Genomic DNA, 24,760 nt, shown 5'->3' with positions numbered 1-24,760 from the left:
CGATTCCAAAATAGAAGTACACAAGTCGGTGCATTAGAAATGTCTTGGCGAATCCGACATAAAATATCTTCGACACACAATGGAGAGGAACCTTTCGACTTTGTACCAAGTGGAGTCACTGTGTTCTATTACTACACCACAACTTTAACATAAAGTATCAATAATTATAGATATTAAGCATAAAAAAGAAAACCAGTCCCCCTAAATTTGACCCTTCCCCAAAAATAGTGAAAACTCTCCTCAGCTTGCCGCCTCGAACCCTCGTGATGTCGACACGCGTCAGACGGTGAAAGGAATGAAAGCCAAAAGCAAGACAAGCAACCGGTGATCCCCAGTCAAAACTACAGACCACGGGACAAAACGGTTTGAAATACCGCGAAACGTAGATTTCCCCTGCCGTGGCTGATTAAACAAAACCATTTTAACGACGACAAGAATTTGATGAGAAAATAAAGAGCCGAAGAAGTAGAAGTCGAAGAGGAGTTGCAGAACGCTATAGGCGTCGGATCGGATGCCAAATTTCGTACAGATTAGTCTCGAATCAACAAAAGGGACATTTTCCTTTGCCTCTTGGCTACTGAGAAATCCGGGTTCGACTCCCAATCAATGCCCCTTGCTTTTTCTTCTGCTTATTTTTAGAGTTTTTATTTCAGTTTCGTCTTCTTGAAGGCCGTTTCGGCTTTTTTTGCAAACCCTATCGATTCACATTCATACAATAAAAAACAAATTCCTGAGCTTATATTTACAGTGGAGATCATCTTCGAGGGTTTTGCACTGCAGGCCATCCGAATCTCTGCAATTGCGTCAAAATTTGGTTCAATTGCAGAAGGATTGTAAGCTCGTCGGCAAATTTGAAGTAAATTATAAGTCCGCCAGGTATTCAGGGGTTAGCAGAAATAAAATTAAGTGATCGGAGTGGAGGTGTAGGGTTTTGATGGATCGGCGATGGGAGAGGAATGGAAAGGATGAGGCAGAGCCGTGGGAGAGCGTGTCGCCAAGCGAAGACGAAGAAGGTGAATCGTCTGCCGGAGAATTTGAGGGTGCAGATATGGTCATGGTGCAGCAGGCCGTTGCAGATGAGGGTTTTTATGTATTAGAGTTTCCCCGGCGCGAACTTGGTGCTGTGCTGGAAGGGATCAACAAGTTTCCGTGGGTTGTCTATCCCGTGCATTTGATTTCATTGATGTCTTACGCTTGCAAGGCTCTCGGTATGGGGATCGAGGCGCACTCCGATATCCGTAGGTTGCAGGCATTGTATAGAGAAGCAGTTCCCGGAACCTTGGAGAAGTGCCTGGATGACAAAGCTATTTGGAGATGGAGTGCCGATGTACAGATAAATATTTTTCAAGCCATAAGGGGTTTGATAGACTTAGTTGTGCTTAAACTTTCACAGTTAAAGATATCGAGGGCTGGGGATTTTGCTGTGATGGATGATCTCCTGCCCTTGCTGCAGACGCTGGCAATCGCCTTCGATAAAGTCTGTCAGTTCCATATCAAACACAAGGAAACTGCAGTGCCTACGGCTATGGTGGCTTCGTCAGAGAAATCGAATTATGCAAAACCCTTACTGGGGACCCCAGTCAGACAAAAGAATGGCGAGTGGCATTGCGCTCGGCGAAAAATTCAAGTGAAGGAAGTGGAGGATTGCGATTGCGAGCGATGCAGACCGCCTAATGTGTACTGTTTGCTTGCCCATTTGATGAATTATTTCGGTTATTCTCCGTATGGAGATGGATACAAGCAGCTGGCTGAAGTTCTTTCCGCGCCGCAAAAGTTGCCGCCTGCTATCATCGAAGCTCTTTTGCTTCTGCTTGAGAGAACTGTAGATTTTATATCCGATGAAGGGGTGCAGATTTTTGTAGAGCCCTGCATGGTTGTACTGGGCCATGTAGCAGATTGTCTTGAAAAGGATGTTGATGCACTGAGTGATAAGACCAGAAGAGACTCCTTTGGTACGCTGTCCATGATCTTGAGGCACTTGCGGGCAATAATTGCCCGGGGTTCATCTGCTGAAAATGCTGAAAACGTTGTCAGCATAGTTCAGAGAAGAATGGTTGAACGAATGCTGGCATTTCAGTCGTTTAACAAACAACTCAGTGCGGTACGAGAGATCAACAAACTTCTAGAAAATGCTCGTTCTGTTGCTTCCAGGTAAGATTTGGTGTTCACGTTCTGGCCCTTTTCTTAATTGTTTGAGAGAGAGAGACATGTTGTCATAAAAATTGTATGGATTCAAGAAAAGACGATGCGTCCATACAGAAAGAGGAAAATCTGGTGACAAATTAAAACAAGAATGCTTGTACTCAATTTCGTGTCTGATATGTTGGTTGAAAGCTAACTGCAATAATGCGGGATAGTTTCTCTGATCATCTGGGTGTGGCTGATATGTTACTTGCTTTGAAGAAGAAATTCTCTGGCAGGGTTATCCTTTTCTATCCTAAAGATTCTTTGTTGAAGGCTCAGACTATCTTGCATCCTTTTGACTAAGAAATGATTCCCGGTGTCCAAGGTTAAGTACTTGTAACCTTTTTTCTCAATATTCCATAGAATATAAGGCTTTTTTCATCTCCTAAATTTGCATTTGAGCTTACTGTGATCCTGTTATCATCATTCATTCACGTTCACTTCAGGAATTCTTTTTCTCGTGTTCATTCCTGTGGTGCAAGTAACCTGGTTGTATCACTTGCGCTTATACTATTTTTATCTTTTGGTTTAACCGATGGCAAATAGCTTTGCTAGACACTTAGTTATCCTTCTTTAGTTTCATTTATATTTTGCTTCCTGCTTTGATATAAGAGGTGCTTTGCACTCCCACACTGTATGTGCACTGGCTGCCCCTCTTTGCCCCATCGACCTACTTGTGTAGTCATTTTTGGACATTAATAAAAATATCTTATGTGGTTTTCAACTTATATCCTCTGATTTTAAGGATTTTCAAGTCTCAAACTAATGTAAAAATATTTATGAATTGTAAAGCAACTTTGCAGTAGGACAATGATTGTCTGCTTGTAGCCTGGAGTTTGTTGCCAAAGTTTTGACTATATTGTCAATTCATTATCTTTACTGGTAAACTATGTTAAGAACACTGTAAGAAAATGTTCCTATCGTTAATCCTTGTTACAAGATCAAGATTAGGGACAAATTGATTCTGGAAATTATTACACAACAGGAAATTTGATTAGTGCACACCCTAGAATCGAATGGTTCATTTATGTCAGTAGTGGCTTGTTGGGTTGGTGAAAGTGGGAGTAGCCAATATATCTCCCACCAGGGTCAAGTTGTACCTGCTTGTGCTTGTGGATGTGCACCTGCTCATCCAATAGCGGTTGGGGCTAATTGCAGGTCCTGGGAATCTTTGGCAAAAGAGAAATGACTCTTTGCAACTACTAATCAGAGGTTTCGGAATTGAATGGTATTGATGGATCCTTGTAATGCTAAATATCTGGGATTTTGGTGCGTTAATCTCATCATGATAAAAGGAACTTAGGAAACTAGTTCAAAAGAAAGAAAGTGGTTTATTTATAGCCTTAAAGAGGGGAATTCTCTTTCTAAAGTTATCCCATATCATGACCACTTTTTTTTCGTTTAATTATGCATACAAAATGTTTATCAAAGATGCTACCTACATAGGCCCCCCAATTATGGATGTTATGTTATTCTCAAGCACAATTAGGGCATAATTTGTAGGTCATTTTGTGATTAAGTTTATTTAGGCATACTCAGGTTTTTATATATATATATATAGGTTACAATGCTTGGGGCAAACCCATAGGTACTTCCCTTCATTTAGAGGATGGTCCATAGGGTGAACCATAGATTCATCATGGCACAAGGATGACAATAATATAGACCCCCCAATTATGGATGTTAAGTTATTCTCAAGCACAATTAGGGCATAATTTGTAGGTCACTTTGTGATTAAGTTTATTTAGGCATACTCAGGTTTATATATATATATATATATATATATATAGGTTACAATGTTTGGGGCAAACCCATAGGTACTTCCCTTCATTTAGAGGATGGTACATAGGGTGAACCATAGATTCATCATGGCACAAGGATGACAATAAGAGGGCTCTAAGCCATTTCAACAGTATACTCGTGATGTTTCTTACAGGAATAGAACCTAGGTTGGGAGGATTACACTCCATCTCACAAGCACTCAAGTTAGACCCAGTTAACTAATTAGATGCATATATCTCCATATTGTTCATAGTAAGCCTTGCTATGCTAGTTTGGATCTTCAAACTAGTAAGACAGCCTACACCTCACGACTCACCAGGTTTAGCGAAAATTATACTTCAAGTTCGAAAATAGCTGAACCTGATACAGATTCAAACAAATTCATTGAGGTTTGATTTGATTTGACCCATAATTATTATTATTTTTGAATAAAGGGTAAAACCCTAAAGTTGTGAAACCCTTGGTAAAACTCTGAAGTTGTGGACATGTCCACATTCATTCTGCACCTTAAGTGGCCCCAACTACTGCCTACACAGTTCATTTTGTGACCTCGGCCTCGACTCTTCATGCAAGTTCCCTTTGTGCGTATCGCTGCCAAGGAGATCCCACCAACCAAGATCCCACAAGGTACAGGTTGTTGGGTTGTGTTATATTCTTTCCACGACTAACCTACGTAGTTAAACAGGGGGTTAGAGGGGGGTGGGTAGCCCCCCTCTACGGGGTCCAGGGCAGTGTTTTACAACTCCGACTTTGACTCCGATTCGGCCGAGGATTGACTCCGACTCCGACTCCGACTCGGTAATGACTCGGCCGGCTCGATTTCAATGACTCGGTCGTTGTAAAAAATACATTAAATATTTATTTTTTTTATAAAAAAACATAATTTTAAATATTTTAAACATAATTTTAAAGATTTTCATTCATGTTTCCAAACACACAACATTATAATATAGATGGAAGACAACATATGTATTATGATCAAAGTAGGCTCATGAACTAGGAGACTTGTTGGGGACCAACAAGTTCTAGGAGATACACTTAGCTATCTTATGAACTTGATTATAATTAGTTCACAAGTGTGATTAATGAGCAATGTATTAGAGATCTTGATTAGATTAGACACTTCAAGATTTTCATTTAACAATTAAGATACCAGTGCCTTCAATAACAATGCCCAAGTTATAAATTAGAAACACTTGTAAGTAAAATGCCAAGTCATAAGATGGGTAACTGCTGTAAGGAAAATGTTAGTACAATGAGATGACACAATAGATTGAACCTTTATTATGCAAACTGCCAAGGTACTTCAGTGTGGGAAATGCCCAACCAATCAATATTAACCAATGAAGCACTTCAGAACTGTTTAATGAAATAATGACAGTTGAGACAAAGAGAGCAAATGCTTTAGTTATGCACTTATTTGGGAAGCTTTCCACTTATGATTTAACAGTTAGAAACAAGTGACCAATGAGATGCAACTAAAACAAAGCTATCCAGGCCAGAGAGAACTTATGCAATATTCAAAGGTTCTCCAAATGCCTCAAACAACTCACTGTCACCAAGTATTAGACTACTGTAGCTTAATCCGTGACAAGAATGATGAGAAAAGAGCAAACTATCGTAAGATCCACTCTCTGCACTGCTCCTAGGGCTCAATTTTATTGATATTCAGATCTGATATGTGTTGAAAATTCTGCAACGAGGGACTGTGTATTAGATTGCTGTCAAAGAAAATTTGTCTACCCTTATGCAAGATAGTTACCAATATGCAGGGAACAAATGTACAAGACCAATCTTAAAGCCAAGGGCACTGTCTTATACTTCAAAGATACCTCAAATCAAACCACTTCAAACTGCATTACCCTTTAGAATCCATTAACTGCATTTAACTTTTTCAAAAATCACATAAAAAGTGAATTTTTTTCATCTTTTACGCTGCCCAGCCGTAGGTTCATTGACTCGGCCGAGTCATAACGGACCTGGCCGGGTTGACCGAGTTACATATGACTCGGTCAACCGAGCCGGGTTGCTGGCTGGGTCAAAGATTTTGGTGCTGGCTCGGTTCGAAACGGCCGATTCGGATTCGAAATGGGCGGGTTGTAAAACACTGGTCCAGGGCAGCGCCCCGGGAAATTTTTTTTTGGACCCTATATTAGGTTGGGCGAACCTACCTATGGTTTTGTGCATGATTTTCGCACATGGTATTGGACGCGATGGTTTTTCGGTCCATGGTATTGGATGCTTCGACAAGTATAAATATGTATTGTAACATTGAAAGGAACATAATGAAAAATCAAGCTGGTAGTCCCGGTTTTGGGATCCAGGGAAAAATCTCTGTGCATATGTGTTTTATGGGTTATGCTCTCGCATTGTTTTTTTCTTTGTTTAAGAATTCGTATGCAGGTAATTTTCTGTATAGGGTTAAAACCTACATTTCCAGGTTTCACTTTAACTGGTGAATTGTGTTTTAGCTCTGTATTTGGTGTGATGGTGTCCATTTGCACACTGCAGTGTCATCACATGACTGTTGATGGGCACAATGGTGATTGGTCAATCCTCATCTTGACTCCCTCCTCGCATTTCTTTCAAGCGTTAGCCGTCAACAATTATATGTCATTGTACGAGAGTAAAGGGTTGAGTACTCAATTTTGTTTTCACGTTCTAATTTTTAAGTTTAATTATTAATCATGCTAAGCCTATTATGCTATTTTCCTTTCTATCATATATTTTTGAGTGTTGATTTTTATTATATATATTTGTACTTGTCATTTTTTTATTGTGTTTAATTTTATTGTATATTTTTTAATTTTGTAATATGTCAAACTTAATGCCGAATTTTGTCCTCAAAAATTTCATCGTCAAACTTTTTTCGAATTCCAAATTTGTCGGACATGAACACGAACCAGGTGATTTAGATTACACATATATTGACATTTGGATATTTTGGGCACAACATGCCATCCACTTAAAACCTTCAAAGTTGATGCAAACTAGGATGTTTATGGAGGAATTTTATTCTCACTTACTATTGATCAATATTTCTTCATAGTTGTTAGAAACATTGCTATTGAATGATCGGGTGCTTATTTTTTGCAAGACAATTGAATCCATAAAAGACTGAAACACAAGCTTTATCAAAACAAATCCATAAAATACAGAAGCACAAGCTATATGAAATTGCTTAGCGAAATTGGACAAGTCTTCATCAAAGTAGAAAGGTTTTCATCAATCATGTTCATTATCAATTCCACAATCATGTAGTTGATTAGGCTCTTTTTCATTGACTCTCTTTTGATTAGGGCCTTCTTGTTATGCACAGCTATGGTCATAAACAATAACGTCAGAGTTTAAGTAAAAAAGAGACTTCTGTTGTTATATCGTTATTTTTTTACATAATAATGAAAATGGGGCACTTGCACGGTGCACCCCTTATAATATATTTATACATATGAAGTACATATGAAGGTTAGTATAAATAATCTACAATGATGAATGATTTGAAAGTGTCCTTCATGGTGAGATCCACAAGTGTCAAGTCAATGGTTCAAGTGTTTTCACTAATCCTATAAATTCTACTTGGCAATAGGAGTCCTTTTCTTTTTAAGTGAGGTGAGTATGGGCCATCTTACATAATAGTGAACATGCAGGGGATTTGTCCTTCTTGGAGTAGACCTAGGCATACCCATGAAGAATCGAATAAAATACCTATGAAGATGGACAATTGAAAGAGCCCTTTGGAGTGTTCCATAAGGGGCAAGGCAGCTAATATTTGTTGACAAATCTCCTATAGAGTTCTATTAGGCATAGGAATTCCCTTTGCTGTTAAGTGAGGTGAGTATGGTCTCTTGTTTGATAACCTAAATTTTTGCAGAATTGGCTTGAATTTTGCTGCAGATATGATATAAGCTAGGTATTCTAGGGGTTGTTTCTAAGTTCACTCCTGGGATTTTAGCATACATTTTTTTCAACCATAGCTAACATGTTATACAGTTGTGTTAGTGGGTCTAGCATTCTTTTAATATAGACATGGATATCCTTAGAGTATACAGGAGTAAACTTATTCATCTATTTACTATGATTCTATTCGATATGCCTTGTAGAATTGTAAAGACTAAAGATCATGACTCTATGTCCTACAGTGCTTACAGGGAATTTAACATTGGCATCTAAAAGGATTTGAGGTATTTAGGGACTACAGTAATGCCCCGAAAACAACTCTTACAAGGACCTATAGTTTCATTCCCAAGTATTAATAGAGAATTTAACATCATTGTCTTTTATTAATGACAATCTCATATATTATTACACAGTAGTAAAATTTGAGGGCACTTGAACACCTGAGAACTCACCTGGGTGCGTCTGCACCACTACATATGGAGGCAGCACTTTGGTATTTAAATGTTTGAAGATAGACTACTCAAGATGTATTTCAATTGGTAAATTATCAATCTATAGCCTAAAAGGGGTCTTCCTATTTCGGAAGTCACCTCACTCTGTAAAGATACTTCTTTTCAGCTAATTATGCCTATTGAGTGTTAGTGGAACTACCTATTTAGACCCCAGTTATGGCTGTCTAAGCATGTGTATTGGTGCTTTGGTCACAATTAGCAAGGCACATTGTGATTACGATAAAATTAGGGACTATTTATTTTTCCAAGGAAAATAACTCATAAATTTCTATTCAAATGAAAAGAAAATTACGTTTTGTATTGCCTCTTTGTAGAAATTCCACAAAATTCTGCAACTGCTTAATGAACAATTCTGAAACTAATTTCTATTCACTCGACACAGAATTTCTCCACTAATTTGCAGCAAAATAGAACAGAAATAAATCACATCCTCTGCTTGTATGAGGATTTAATTAATAGAAAAATGAGCAACATATCTCTTACAATACAACTTGTTTCAATAGAAACCAATCTTGTTTTCTCTGCTTGTACTAAGCTGAAACACTCCTTGCAAGACCCTTGATCTGTTTCCCTCAATCTATGTGCATAGGCTGCTCCTATTTAACTAGGAAATACCTCCTAATTGCTAGTGCAATTCCCAAGGGAAAATAGCCTCTACCAATCTGTGCACAAGCTTCTCTTGCACACTCTTCCTCTCACAAGCTCTCACACACACAAACCTGTGCTCTCTATTGCTTTGTCTCACCAACTCGTGCTCACAAAACAATGAATACAATTGTGCCTTTCGATCTCCTTATAAGCACTTCAAATTAGCTAATTTTGGCAAGTTCTATTTTTGGAATTCAAACTAGTGATTGATGAGTTAACTAACTCATGCAACTTGTCCTGCCTCAAATTAGAAGTTGAGACTCACTCGTTTGTCTTTTCCCAAAAATAACTTGCACTAGAAGACAACAAATTGAGCCTTCTATTTCCACACATAAGTCAAACTGCTTCATGAACTGTCCCAACTTATAGGAACTCGCCTTAGTTTTTAGGAATTTGTCCTAAATTATAGGGAACTTAAGCATGTTAAGGAGAACTCGTTGAGGCCTCTTTGATTAAGGCACAAATCAAGGAACCTTTTTTGCTACTATTTTCAACACTCCCTCTAAGCGAGGAAGGTGCTTTTGGAAAAACTTTGTCCACTTGGATCTGTCTCCAACACTACCATGTTCTCTGCTGCTGTAGCTGCTCCCTCTGAACTAGAAGACTTCCTTGCTATCTTCTGCGGAACTTGATTTGAAGACTTGTTCTTTTCCACCATGCTCTGCTAGTCCATCACTTTAGTCATAAGTGCCATGTACATTGTGTACCTCTATGGCTTCTTACTCTTGCTGAAAGTGATGCTGGAAGATCCAACTCTCTTTTGATCGCCCTTACCCAAAACCTCTGCCCACTTGGCTCGAACTCTCACTATAATGGGAGTCTCTGACCGAGTGACTACCTCCACTCGTCCTGGGCTATGCTCTTAATCATCCTATTGGTCAGCCCAACTGCCAACTAGCTTAGACTGAAACTGAGATACTGGTTGAGGGTCCATCTTGAGAGCTCTATCCTACTCTCACTCAACCACCACTTCTCTCTTTGCCTTGGTGCTCAAGGCTGCATCTGTCTCTACCTGTAACTTGTAGAGATTCTTCATCCTCACACCTCTCTGCATCTTACATCCAAAAGCTAAGTGCTGGTCTAGATTCTGTTCATTGCTCTGATACCATGTAGAAATTCCACGAAATTTTGCAACTGCTTAATGAACAATTTTGAAAACTAATTTCTATTCATAAGGCATAAAATTTCTTCACTAATTTGTAGCGAAATAGAACAGAAATAAATCACGGTCACATAGTAGCAAAATACAATGTTTTTCTAGGGAACCCAACCGGGAAAACCCTTTGCTTGTATGAGAATTTTATTGATAGAAAAATGAGCAACATATCTCTTACAATACAACTTGTTACAATATAAACAAATTTGGTTTTCTCTGCTTGTACCCAGCTGAAACATTCCTTACAATACCACTGATTTGTTTCCCTTAATCTATGTGCACAGGCTGCCACCTCTCTGCATCTTACATCCAAAAGCTAAGTGCTGGTCTAGATTCTGTTCATTGCTCTGATACCATGTAGAAATTCCACGAAATTTTGCAACTGCTTAATGAACAATTTTGAAAACTAATTTCTATTCATAAGGCATAAAATTTCTTCACTAATTTGTAGCGAAATAGAACAGAAATAAATCACGGTCACATAGTAGCAAAATACAATGTTTTTCTAGGGAACCCAACCGGGAAAACCCTTTGCTTGTATGAGAATTTTATTGATAGAAAAATGAGCAACATATCTCTTACAATACAACTTGTTACAATATAAACAAATTTGGTTTTCTCTGCTTGTACCCAGCTGAAACATTCCTTACAATACCACTGATTTGTTTCCCTTAATCTATGTGCACAGGTTGCTCCTTTTCAACTAGAAAATACCTCTTAATTGCTAGTGCAATTCCCAAAGGAAAAATAGCCTCTACCAATCTGTTCACAAGTTCTCTTGCACACTCTACCTCTCACAAGCTCACACACACACAAACCCGTGCTCTTTATTGCTTTGTCTCACCAACTTGCGCTCACAAAAAAATAAATACAATTGTGCCTCTCGATCTCCTTATAAGCACTTCGAATTAGCTAATTTTGGAAAGTTCTATTTTTGAAACTCAAACTGGGGATTGATGAGTTAACTAACTCATGCAACTCATCTTGCCTCAAATTGGAAGTTGAGACTCAATAGTTTGTCTTTTGCCAAAAATAACTTGCACTAGAAGACAACAAAATGAGCCTTCTATTTCCACGCATAAGTCAAATTGCTTCATGAACTGTCTTAACTTATAGGAACTCACCCTAATTTTTAGGAATTCATCCTAAATTATAGGGAACTCAAGCATGTCAAGGAGAACTACTTGAGGTCCTTTTGATTAAGGCACAAATCAAGGAACCTTTCTCGCTACTATTTTCAACACTATTGGGCATGCCAAACCTACTGTTTATGAACATTGAAAGAGAAATCATAATTGAGGTCCTAACTCATTAAGACAACTTGTTAATTTTTGAGTTAACATGTTCTTTGCATAGGATAGTTACTTCAGGGATCGATATTAGCCCAAGTCTCACTAGCAATCACATAAGATTATTATCATGATAGTAATTGAAGAAAGAACGTAGACAAAGGGTGTAGAAGACAAGCCAAGACAAGAGGACACATGAATATGGCTCAAGCTAGGGAAAAACCCCAAGAAGGGGAAAACCCTTGATAAATTCGTCTTATTATAATTATCAAATGTTCAATAGGGAATGAGAGAGAGAGAAAACATAAAGTCAAATTGACTTTCCAATATGTTGATCCATACCATTATCCAGTTGGCAAGGAGATAATCCAGTCAATTCTTCACTACTGTATAATGCAGCCACTTATCGGACTTCAAAAGTAGCTCAATCTTGGATGTATATGCGACCTTCTTTACTGAAGATGAAAATGGCAAAATCTCAGTGCAAGTAGGACCTCCATCCAATTCGATCCAAAACTTGGACTCAACAACTGGATACAAATCATGCACATACCTTCATGCTTCACTGTTTAGGGTTTGCTCCTTCTCCTATTGGTCACGACTTGGTTAGGGCTAATCACTAGACATCTTCATCCCTAATATTTTGCTCAAGTATCCCTCTAATAGTTGCAGCTACCTTCTTGTGAGGCTCCTCTATACTTTGCTGGCTAGTAGCGTTACTTCCAGCTTGTTGACCACTATGTGTCAACGACCCCATAGCAGTATACCCGTTTTTCACAAAAGGGATCTATCATGTTCAAAGTGTTTGCATCATTCAGATTTCATCATCAGTGGACAATTTGCTAAAGATGTAAATCCATTTTGCATGGTTACAATGTAAATGATCTTAGTAAGACCATCATGTATGTAACAACCTAGGTAAGCATAGTATTTTGGTGACGATTTCTATCCTAGGAGGTTTTTTGTCTCACTGATTCATCTGTGTCTCTAGATACAAATAACCGGCAGAGTTTTTCTCTCCAACTTCACCCCAAAGCTAGGGTTGATTTTGTCATCAAGATATTAAGTGAGTCCTAGTGTTTTTTATAGAGTCCTTGTGGAAGTAATTTGGGAATAATCCTAGCTAATTGGCTAGATTATTTTATTACAAATTACTTAGCTTTCTAGATCATATTTTGAGTCGCAGAATTGGGTAGATATTTGAGGGTCTATGGCAAATGGGTGTTCCCCCTTCATTTATTGAATTGTAAAATCTTCATGTAAAAAATATTTAGTGCATTTAGACACCATGGCTAAATATTAGAGGGTTGGAAAAATTATTAATCCCCACATAAGTCAATTAATTAAATTTTCTGGCAAAATTAAATGAAAATCTTAAGCAAAAAATTTAATTAATTTTGTGTCTAAAGTAAAATTAAATTCTCCAATGTTGAAATTCGTGGGTTTTAAAGAAGTTAATTTTTGGATGTCTCTGGCCAAGGGAATATTGAAGAAATCAAGAAATTTTGGACTCTTGGGCCTTGAGTTAATTAAAAATCAATTAAATGAAAAATTTGATTTTTCCTCAAAAAATAAATAATTTCGATTGTGACGATTAAAGATTAATTAAATCTTTATGAACGGTCGAGATAAATTTGACAGGGATGAAGCCAACTAGTCGTTGGAGATTTTATCTATAAATTAAAGGTCGATGTCAGTCTATTTTTTTATCCGATCTCTGAATCGCGTACTAAGCTCTCAAGCTCTCTTATCTATTTTCTGGAATAAATGCAAAAGTCTTCGGGGTTTCAACTTGCGGTGGTATTCCTCATCATAAATCTATGGTAACATTGTTTTAGTTTTTTCTTAATATTATGTGAAAACTATCAATCAATAACTCTCTTAGAATAATTTGAATACAAGTATCTTATTCAGTTTGTTGGATTTAGGATAACATTTTTAATTTTGATTGAATTAGCAGGTATTTCTATTTCTTTAGAATTTTATTGTTATTCTATTTCTCTACTTGGTTTGATGGTTGATCTAGTGTTTGTAGAAGATCTCTCAGGTTTTCATTGGGCATTTGGGGATAGTCCTTGGTTGGATCAGTCAACTCTCAACACATATTTTTTGAAGAGCCTACCTCATATAAGTTTCAGGATTTATCTAACGATAATTTTTTTCCAATAAGGTGTTTTTGGGTTAGTACCTACCTAAAAAACCAAAATCTCTTAAATATTCCGTGGAAAATTTGATAGATATGGCTAGTAAGAGCTCTAGATCTTAAGATCTGGGAGAGGAGTTGGACTCATACTCCTAAGATTATACAAATCCGCAACTCTTGTGCATAGATTTGTAGATATTTTGTATAGACTTGAAAATTTTCTAACTTGTTTTTTTGGGGTTTTGTCTATTTTTGTATACATAGGGACCTGGGTATTTTTGTTTTCTATTTTGCAGGTGTGAATTTGAAGAAAAGAATTAAATTTGGAGCCAAATCTAGACCTTGGAGGACAGATCCAGGGTCTAGATCTGGCCTAAGCAAAAAATTAGCACAGAAGATTATTCATTTTCTTTTAAAGGGTTTCACATTTAGATCCGAGGACTTCATAAGTTTTTCTAAGAGGAAATTTGAAGTAGGAATATATTGGATTAATATATAAATTTATGGGATTTGTTTTGAGGTTCTTGGGCTACCATTTACTGCCTTGAAGCCCTTCAAAAATCGCTCCTCTTTTTCGCTGCGTGTTTTTTCCTCTCTGCAAAAATTTGACTTTCTTCACTACAAACCCTTTACATTTTTCTTCTCCCTCAAATCGCTGCCTTTCCTCCCTATGTTTTCCCTTCTTCCTCCTCTGCGTTTTAGCTCCTGCCTCATCCTTGCAACTCTCCCTTCCCTTGTTGCCCGAGTTTCGTCTCCCTTCCGCGTCCCAGCTCCTCCCTCTTATGCTGCCTGCAAACCTGCACTCAAAAATCCGAGCTCCCTCATCCTTCATCGTTGCTTGTCCTCCTCTCCTCTCTGTGTTGCCATCTCCCTTTCTCTCTTGCGTCTTGCTTCCCTTCCTCGCATCCATTCACTTCCTTGCTAACCCTTCTCTCGTGCGACTCTTTTCCTCACGATTTTCCTCCCTTCTTCGTGTCTTTTCTCCATTTGCATCCCTGTAATCAAACTTTCTCCCATTGCCTTTCGGCCCCTCCTCTTCTCATTTGACTTCATTCGTTTTATTCTTTGGGGTTAGGTTTAATCAAAGCAAATAAAAATTTCAGTTTTTCTGTTTTTTTCTAAAGGCTTTATGATTTTCATTTTTTATTATTTTTTATTTTAAGTGTGGCTTTGATTTTTTAAAAGGAATTAAATCCAAATAAAGTTTTAAAGGTTCAACATTTCAAATTAATTTTTTTATGTGGCCTTTGGCCCATTAAAAATTTAATTAAGCCCTTTTGACTTTCACATTTGCCACATTAAAATTTTTACTTGTCATTTATAAACTTTATCACATTAAATTTGCCAAAGAAATAATATATATATTTTTAAATCTAAAGTTCCTTTCTGCGGTTTTTTTGTGCTAAGGTTTTGGGATTTTAAATTTCTAAAAGGGAAACTTTTGTGGTAAAAATTTAAAATTTTTCTGTAGTCAAGACACTTTAAATTTTTTTAAATTATCTCTAAAGTTTGACTATAGGAAGATAAGAATTTTTTCTAGATTGGAGCAGTCAAGAAAATTATTTTAAATCCGGAATCGTTTGAAGTGTTTAGCATTTGAATTTCATGGTTCTTTATGGTAATTAACTTTCAGAATTTAAGTGCTTAGGCCTCTTACATGTCAAGTTTTATAATCAATGACATTGGGTTTGGAATATTCTGTGCTTGACATCTATTGAGATTGCTCGTTGTTAAATTAGCTCTAAGCGTGGTTTAATTACTTGAATTATTGGATATTTATTGCATATTAATTTTTTGAGAATTTTTTCAAGTAATTGTTAAGTACTCTTTTATGGAATTGTGGGAAATTGCATATCTTTTGTTTCCTAAACTAAGTATTTTTTTGAGCATCTATACAATTGGCATTGATATTTTGTGAAGAGGTTTTTGTTTTCTGTGAACTATAATTGCATTGGAAAGAATCTAGATAAATTGAAGTGATAAGCTTATGATTTAATTAGGCATTATTCTGTGATATTTTAAAGCACATTGCTGAGCTGAATGTTTTAAGAGGTTTATCTTTCAGTGTCTGTTTCATGATTAAGGGCTTTCATATATAACTCAAAAATAAATCGTGACATAAGCACTTTCAATCCTTGATTTAGCTTCATCTCGCTGGATTTGCATATTAAGTTAGTCCTGCATAATTAAAATTTACTTCCAAGCATAAACTGGGTCGATAGAAAGATAGGTACCCATCCATCTTTGCTTGAGAAGGCTGCTTTTAATAGTACTTAAAATAGTGACCTTGCAGTCGTCAAAGCCACAACTTTGCAATGTCGTTAATCACACCTTATTTGCTTCACCTTATCTTCCCTTTGCCACTTACTACGAAATCAGGCTCGATATAGAAAGGATTGAAGGGGTTAGACTTAGATAGACATTTTAACTTAAAATAAATCAAGATTCTTGTATTTCACATTGGTTTTAGGATTTACCTTTCAGACAAGATAGTTATTCATCCAAGCAACAGTTACTCATCAATTACTTGGTCCTAAATCTTCTAGCAAGATAGTTGACTCCATAAGGCACTGGTATCAATTGTTTAAATCAAATCGAATCCCATAAGTGTTGCTAAATCTAAAACAAGTACTTGGTCGCTTGACTGTCTCCCAAATTGGTTGGTTCCCAACTAGTTCTCCTTCATTCCATTTCCGTAGGGTCTACTCCCCTTAGCCTATTGTTGGGAGACAACTTAAGCGGAGAGATTGGGTATCAGGGTGACAACCCTCGATTTGAGCCGTTGTCGCGGTGCCTAGACATTCTGTGCGACAACACAACCCACTGTGGAGACTCACGACCCTTCTCAAACAATGATCTAGAGTTTGACCCTCCTTCAAGCTTTAGTATAGGCCTGCGACCTTATTACCAAAGATCTGCCCACACAAAAGTGCTTCAAAACCAGACCCAAAGCATGCTCAAACATCAGTGCACAAATCACCTTCCATTACTTGAACCTGCTGCAAGGAGAACTCCTTCTCTTGAATGCTCCTAAATTCTAATCTTTGGCCAAACAAAGATCCTTTGTAGTGCGAGTTGCTCTTAGGATATCTCCAAATGAGGGTGGAGGCATCCCTATTTATACAATTCGGTAGAGGGTCAAGAGATGTGTCTATTGGACTTATTCAGCCGACATAGACATAAGGCCAACCTTGATAATTTTCGTGTGAGAGAATGAATTCAAAAACCCATTTTTACTTATTCAAATTTGACGATCTTTAGGTCGATTTTGTTCCTCTCGAAGAGAGGAATCTAATGCCATACTTATCTTCTTCAAATGAGCAGTCCAAAGTGGAATTTGGCCCTAGTTGCCAAATTTAACACTCCCTCTCGACTAGGGAGAATTCCACCTGACGAACCGACAAACATTATGCCATCGTGTTGCCATGACTCTTCTTTGCTCTGCTCTGCTTTGCTGAATACTGATATGAATAATAAAGAAGAATCAATCGAGAGTGAGTCACTGCCACTCTCCATTGACAAAAGTCAGTCTACATAACCAAAGGGAGAACTCCAATCAGATTTGATCCCAAGTGATCAAGTTGAGAAAACATCATTCATCCTAGACATAGGGAGTACGACAGTACACGATGTGTCAATCGGTAGTGCTATGGTCCCCATCCGCTTTCCCCTCTCATTGGCCAGATGAGAGGTACTTCCAATGTGTCCCAGACTACATGGGTGGGATGATGCAAGAACATCAATAGGGAAAGAATATATCACATCTTGCTCACAACCACTCGTAGGGAAAGGAGAAACCACATCCTACAAACACATGTCATAACCATACGTAGGGAAAGGATGAACCACCTCCTACAGTCACATATCACAATCATCATAGGGAAATGATGAACCACATCCTACACGCATGCAAAAACACTTAGAGTAGGGAAAGGATGAACCACATCCTACACGCATGCAAATCAACAATAGTAGGAAGAATCCTACATGTGGGGAAAGGATGAACCACGTCGACATGTCAACCACAGATCATAGGGAATAAGCATCCTACATGTGGGGAAAGGATGAACCACGTCCCACGGACATGTCAATAGATGCTTATGAGCATCTTTCACTGGGGTTATCTGCAAGAGAAGGTGAACCACTCATCCTTCTCATATGCCATAGGAGAAGGTGAACCGCTCATCATATGCATATGCCATCAATCTTAGGGGAAGGTGAACCACTCACCCTACACACGTGTCATCAATCGTAGGGGAAGGTGAACCACTCAACCTACACACATGTCATCTATCACAGGGGATGGTGAACAACTCACCCTGTATACCATGCACCTATAGGGGAAGGTGAACCACTCACTCTATGGTTGCTCATAGCTCAATAAGTACCCCAATTATTTAGGAGCTCCCAGAGCTCAATGTTCAATCTTAACCAAGGATTCCTTCATATAGGGAATGGTGCCACACTGTTTTCTGAAAGTCAAGACTAGATCAATGGGAGCCTCATAGCTTCATTTAGCAACATATAGATGTATATATAGTAAACATATTGATTTGCAACAGAGATCTCGACAACACTTAGCAATCCTCTGCTTCTTGCACATCTTTATGAAGAAAATATTTGACTACTCCCTCTTACACATGGAGACCATAGCTTAAACTTGTTTTTCCAAAGTGCACATTGTCCATTAGACAAACCGCTCATCATGAGATCTGTCCACTCAAGCATTCCATAATTATGTCCTTTGCTGTACCATATAAAGTGGTATGTGAAGTACATCTTCTTTTGCAATTAACAACAAAGATCTGCTCAAATAGCTCACTGAAGTGCTAACTCAAATGTCTTAATAGTAAGCCCAACTTACTGCTTTATGCATTCAGCCACAACGAAGTTCCCGAACTTCAGTTTCATGAAATAAGGTGAATTATAGCATCTTACTGTTCACCATACTGCGCTTCAGCAATTTTACAAGATGTTTGAATCAACATCTTCTCCATTATGTCAGATCTTAAAGCTAAGGAAGAAATCAACTCCCTCTGAGTCATAGCTCCCTCTGAATATTTGAAATGAGACCTTGCCCAGCAAGTCATTTGCATAATCATTGGGTAAGAGGAGCTATATAATTCATTCGACCATTTCTGCATAAAGAGGAGTTGACACATAGCTTTTCCCAGATTTCTGAAAGGGTGGAGGAAGGCTGACATCAACTATTGCTCAGGTTCAATCGCATCATCATAGAGAAAGGACAAGATCACTGTAGCCATCTCCTTTTCTCGGTCAAGTCTGTAAAATTAATGGTGATGGCTTGAACAATATCAGAAGAAATTATTAGTCATCACATCTGATTTTGTACTTCATGGTTGAAGGCCTGTAATGGGATGCCTAGTTCTTGTTTTTCAGCAAAGAATATTCCTAAGGTACTTCTCCCCTTATCCAAGATGCCAAAGTCGAAGGTACTGCATATAAGCACTGAGTATACAGGTGCAGACATGCTGTTAACCATCCTCAATTCAATTTGGCAGAGTTTTGGTGATTGATAAGACATATTGAATCATGGAGATGATGCACAAAAATTCAGTCATAGAAGTACTTAGATATGCCATGCACTTATTATTGTTGATACTCTAAGAATGCTGAGATGTCAAGCTAGTTTACTTCCAATAATACCCTTCAGATCATGTATACTGTCATTTAGGAAATGCCTTACCTTGAGGCAACAAACTGGAGATTTACTGAGATCATAACAGGGATACAGTTTGTCCTATATACATTGATTCGCAAATTTTGCTTGCTCTAAAAGCGAAAGGTATAAAAGAAATACAACTTCACATTGTTACCATTGTCATATTGATGTCACCTTATGTTGTCAACTCTGTCACAAGAGCATTGCCACCACAATCATATGAAAATTATGTCATTGACATCAAGGAGTGGAGATCACTAAGCAGAGATCATGTTACTGTCCATTCATCTTAATACAAGTCATAGATAATGAGTGAGCTACAATAGGATGTTAGGCCTTCTATAAAAGCAATGCCCTGGAGTATATGAAACCAAATGGGCAATGATGACACCATGAGAAATGAAAAAAGTCATTGAAATACTTTGCGAGCAAGATACTATTCACTGTGCGAACCAGAATATTAAACATCAAGCCATAGACTCACGTGATAACACAATCTATCATATAATTTATTTGAACGATGGAGACAGTGCGATTCTTTAATACAAGCCTTAAAAAGGTATCAAGACGAGGAACCAGTAAACAGATTTGTGTACAACCTTTAGATCTCACAATGTTCTGAGCCATGAAAAGGAATCACGATGTGTGTAGAGGAGAACTGTGCCAATCGCAATAAATGTGAGGCTTGTGTCTTGTATCAATGAGAGACCATAAATGGAAACCTGTGCCATATACAGTGATTCCAAAACAAGACCATTTACTGTGTCAGAGATGCGAGATTGATATACAAGGAGCGATTGCAACATTCGAAGATTGAGATCATTACAATGATGCAAATGCAATCATAGAGAAACCAAAAGCGAATCCTTATTCAATAAAGACCAAATCCATTAAGCAAAGTCATCGGGTGAAAGTTTAGAGGCAATAAGAAATTATTTGAGAGTCCTGAGAAAATAAGAAATACGAGTGCTTGTGCCAGAAAAGATGCGAAACCCTGATTTTTTTTGTAAAACTACATAGGGATAACTAGTTGAAAATCTCAAAACTGAGACATGCCATTGTAATACAACTGAGATGTCACACCCCACTATGTTTCCAAACAAGTCTTAATTGTGATGATAGTGAAGTCATAACTACGTTGCCAAAGAAGGGCCTCCATACAACTGTGATAAGATTAATATAGTGCCCAGACAAATCATTCTACTAATCTGAGATGGACCGAAATACTGTTGTGAGATTAATTATTGTGAGACGAGACATAGGGATGTCATTTATACAACAAGATTTCAAAACAGAGTGTAAAATGCTGCAGTGAGATTATACAGATCAAGGTCTCTGTGCAATTTATTTTGCAAATGCAGAAGTCATCCAGTATTATAGTAATGCGGAAAGACAACTGCACTGAGATAGGAGGGATCACATGTGATTATAGTGAAGCTGAAACTCTGACTAGTGAATCGAGACTATATAGTAATATTCTCCCATACATACTAGAGCATGATCATTGACTTACTAAATGCAGAGATATGAGACCAAACGCAGGGATACAAGACCTGTGCCATAGTGCCATAAGCGAAGGTAAGATCCTGTGACACTGTCATGCGAAGAGCCTCTATGCCAAGCTATGCAAATGCAATCTCTGAGCTAACCAAGTGAAGATGTCATTTGCCTCAGAACAGTTCCATACGATCCTCAGAAAATTCGTTATCCAAAATTATAACACTGATTGATCTAACTCTTGCTTGGGCTTGACTTCCCCTAGCTCTGATACCACATTAATTTTTGAGTTAACATGTTCTTTGCATAGGATAGTTACTTCAGGGATCCATATTAGGTCAACTTTCATTAGCAATCACATAAGATTATTATCATGATAGTAACTGAAGAAAGAACTTAGACAAAAGGAGCAGAAGACAAGCCAAGACAAGAGGACACATGAATATGGCACAAGCTAGGGAAAAACCCCGAGAAGGGGAAAAGCCTTGATCAATTCTTCTTATTATAATTATCAAATGTTCAGTAGAGAATGAGAGAGAGAGTACACATAAAGTCAAATTGACTTGCCAATATGTTGAGCAATACCATTATACAATTGTCAAGGAGATAACCCAGTCAAGTCTTCACTGTTGTATAATGCAACCACTTACCGGACTTCAAAAGCAGCTCAATCCTAGATGTATATGCAACCTTCTTTACTGAGGATGAGGATGGCGAATTCACAGTCCAAATAGGACCTCCATCCAATCCAATCCAAAACTTGGACTCAACACCTAGATACAAATCACACACATACCTTCATGCTTCACTGTTTAGGGTCTTCTCCTTCTGCTATTTGTCACGACCTGGTTAGGGCTAATCACTAGACATCTTCAGCCCTAATCTTTTGCTCAAGTATCCTTCTAACAACTACGACTACCTTCTTTTGAGGCTCCTCTATACTTTGTTGGATAGTATGGATACTTCCAGCCCATTGTGCAGACTCACGACCCTTCTCAAACAAGGATCTAGGGTTAGACCCTCCTTCAAGCTTTAGTACAGGTCTACGACGTTATTACCAAAGATCTGCCCACGCAAAAGTGCTTCAAAACCAGACCTAAAGCATGCCCAAACAATTCACAAATCACCTTCCATTAATCGACCCTGTTGCAAGGAGAACACAACATGCAAATGTTCTTGAAAAGGCTTTAGTACCCATCCTCTCCTCCTCTTGAATGCTCCTAATTTGCAGTCAAACATAGATCCTTTGTAGTGTGAGTTGCTCTTAGGATATCTCCAAATGAGGGTGGAGGTACCCCTATTTATACAATTCGGTAGAGTCTCAAGAGAAGTGTCTATTGGATCTGTTGAGCCGACATAGATATAACGCTGACCTTGATAATTTTCGTGTGAGAGAATAAATTTAAAAACTCACTTTTACTTATTCAAATTTGACGATCTTTAGATCGATTTCTAATGCCATAATTATCTTCTTCAAAGGAGCTGTCCAAAGTGGAATTTGGCCCTAGTTGCCAATTTTAATGCAACTCCCATATAACATCGTAACTAACTACAAGGTTTTGTTTACATTTTCTTCCTAAAATTTACATCTGTTTTATTATTTAACTAAAAGTTTTAGGGAAAAATAGCTAGGACCAAGAAGCAACATGTAATAAACAACTCATCCTTCTATGGATCAAATATTAAACTTGCATCATTTGAAGAAGGATCTTGTGATTGTCGACATTCTAGTTCTATATCTTACTTCGGTGGTGATGTATCCTGCAACAATTTGCAATCCTTTTTTGGAGAGTATATCTGCTTGATGATTTGGGTCACTGGAGACACGTGTTCAGGAGCAAAGGCCAAATTTACCTGCCATTTTCTTGTCTTGCTTAAACACAGGTTCCAAGAGTAGGGTTTGAAGTTAATTTTTCCGTTTATCCAGTCTATTACAGATTGTGATTCATAATGGATCTGAATGTTCTCGATATCTCTTTTAGTGGCAAGCCTTAGTAATATCAACAATGAATTTATGTTAGCCTAGTTGTTTGTTTCTGGACCCAAAGTTGTTTTATACTTCTCAAGATGACCATTTGAAATTTGTAGCACCCCTGCTCCATCAAACAATCCCCAATTCCATGTTTTGTCGATATCCAACTTTGATACAATTCTTGGCGTCTTCATTTTTTGGCCGTTACATATGTGTTTATGGAAGAATTTGACATGATGAATTACATGAAAGAATGGGATTTATTTATCTTGGAAATCCGAGTTCCTTGCCAAACATCGTAGGAAATCTTCAAAGAGTTGTCTTCCCAAGGTTGCTTGGAAGCGGGAGCAGAAGCAGGAGTGGGGAGCGACAATTTCAGAAGCTTTCGAGTCGGGAGCGATTTTTATATAATATATATTTTTATATATTTTGATGCATATATGTCAACATAAGCATGTAGAATGATAAATTAGTTATAAAAAGCTTGGAAACATGGATTAAACCATATAACGTCAATCGTCTAATAGTTATAATCTTCATCAACCATAGGTCCACAAGTTACAACATCTCGATTCTCATCTTATTGGGTGTAGAGCTTGATTATCTTCCTGATTCAGTGGCCTTGTTTCAGTCACGTTTGGATCCTAGTCCTTGACGAGCGGGTGTGGGGGGACTTGCCCCCCCACTAGTGTTGCTGGGGGGTTCGGGGGGCAACAACATGCTTTGAGCCCCCCTAGTGGGGGTTCAGGTGCAACACCCCGGAAATGAAAATTTTGAGAAAACTGCTTTGTAAAATATTGTAATTTTGTAGTCAATTTGGAGTCTGGACCGTTCATTAGGTGGAAAATTTGATGGGAGAAGTTATGTTAATTTAGGGTTTTTTGCATTAGAAGGCAACCATCAGTTTGTATGAGGGACTTATATTGTGGTTGGGTATTATGGTAGAGCAATTTTTTTTTGTGATGAAAAGAAATCTGCTTCCAAGTCTTCTAAATGTAAGGCTTCATTTACCATATTATCCTCCTTTGGGTTGTTGTCCCAAGTGATATAAGCTTTATCAAATCGAGCCCACTCATAATAATGTGTCAATAACATCAAGTTTTAGTGTACATAAACTAAGCATTTTGCCAATTTTTATTGAGGCAATTTCTTTTAACATTGTGGATGAAGCTATAGGTGCTCCAACACCTCTGCAGAAGAAGTATTAACCACCTGTGAAAGCAGTAAGGAGGGAGCGAATCTTTTTTGGCAAGAGCAACCAGGGAGTAATTTTTTTTTGCGGGAGCGACCAAGGAGCAATTTTTTTTTTGGTAGGAGCGCAATCCCCAAAATTGCTCCAAAATGGGAGTGATTCGGGAGTGCACTCCCTAGGTCACTCTCTAATCGCTTTTGTTTGGAGCGTGCTTTGGGAGCGGGTGCAACTTTAGAGCGGGGGCACTCTTTCGCAGCCCTGTGTGTAATCACCATTGTTTAAAAGACTCCTCAAGTGTGTTGCCCAAACATGACCCTCTCCCTCCAGAAAGAGAAAGAGCTTCCTTCCAGACTGCCTTTGTGAAGGGATAATGTAGCAAAATGTTTTTTGCTGGCTCAACATCTTCTTTACGTAAAATGCATCTTCTTAGACACTGCTAGGATCTTCTCTGCATGGAGTCCCAAGTCGCAATTTCTTCTTCAAAGCAAACCATAAGAACATTTTTGTTTTACGTTGTATATTTGCTTTCCATAAACTCCTCCATCGCCAGATAGGTTTGTGAAAATTTCTTGAACTACAACTACTAGAATTTATTCTCCTAAATGATTATCGGTTAATTATTTTTCTGATTAATATCAAATAAATCTCACTGCAATTCTTCACAAAAAATAAATACTCGCCAGATAGGTTTGTGAAAATTTCTTGAACTACAACTACTAGAATTTATTCTCCTAAATGATTATCGGTTAATTATTTTTCTGATTAATATCAAATAAATCTCACTGCAATTCTTCACAAAAAATAA

General features: G+C 37.9%; 1 protein-coding gene across 13 annotated transcripts in view; it reads left to right on the top strand.

The window, feature by feature from the left end:
- Positions 1-398: 398 nt before the first annotated feature.
- The window catches only part of LOC149260897 (uncharacterized), a 291,502-nt gene continuing 267,140 nt past the window's right edge, over positions 399-24,760 (top strand). For 5 of the 13 annotated variants that reach the window (XR_016258345.1, XR_016258344.1, XM_089421320.1 and 2 more), the window contains exons 1-2: positions 399-590; positions 781-2,151. Coding sequence is in view for 11 of the 13 variants with exons in the window: in XM_089421320.1 (XP_089277446.1) it covers positions 935-2,151 (1,217 nt within the window). In the remaining 2 variants the exon portion in view is untranslated. Of the gene's footprint in view, positions 2,152-24,760 lie in introns of all 13 variants that reach the window. The other 8 variants (XM_089421314.1, XM_089421311.1, XM_089421309.1 and 5 more) reach the window with 3 other exon arrangements.

The sequence above is a fragment of the Pinus tabuliformis genome, chromosome 6 (genome assembly GCF_031772625.1).
Source record: "Pinus tabuliformis cultivar Carrire ecotype Pingquan chromosome 6, CPIR1, whole genome shotgun sequence".
Lineage (NCBI taxonomy): Eukaryota > Viridiplantae > Streptophyta > Pinopsida > Pinales > Pinaceae > Pinus > Pinus tabuliformis.
Note: the sequence above shows the minus strand (reverse complement) of the source record. Positions and strands in the feature narration are given on the sequence as shown.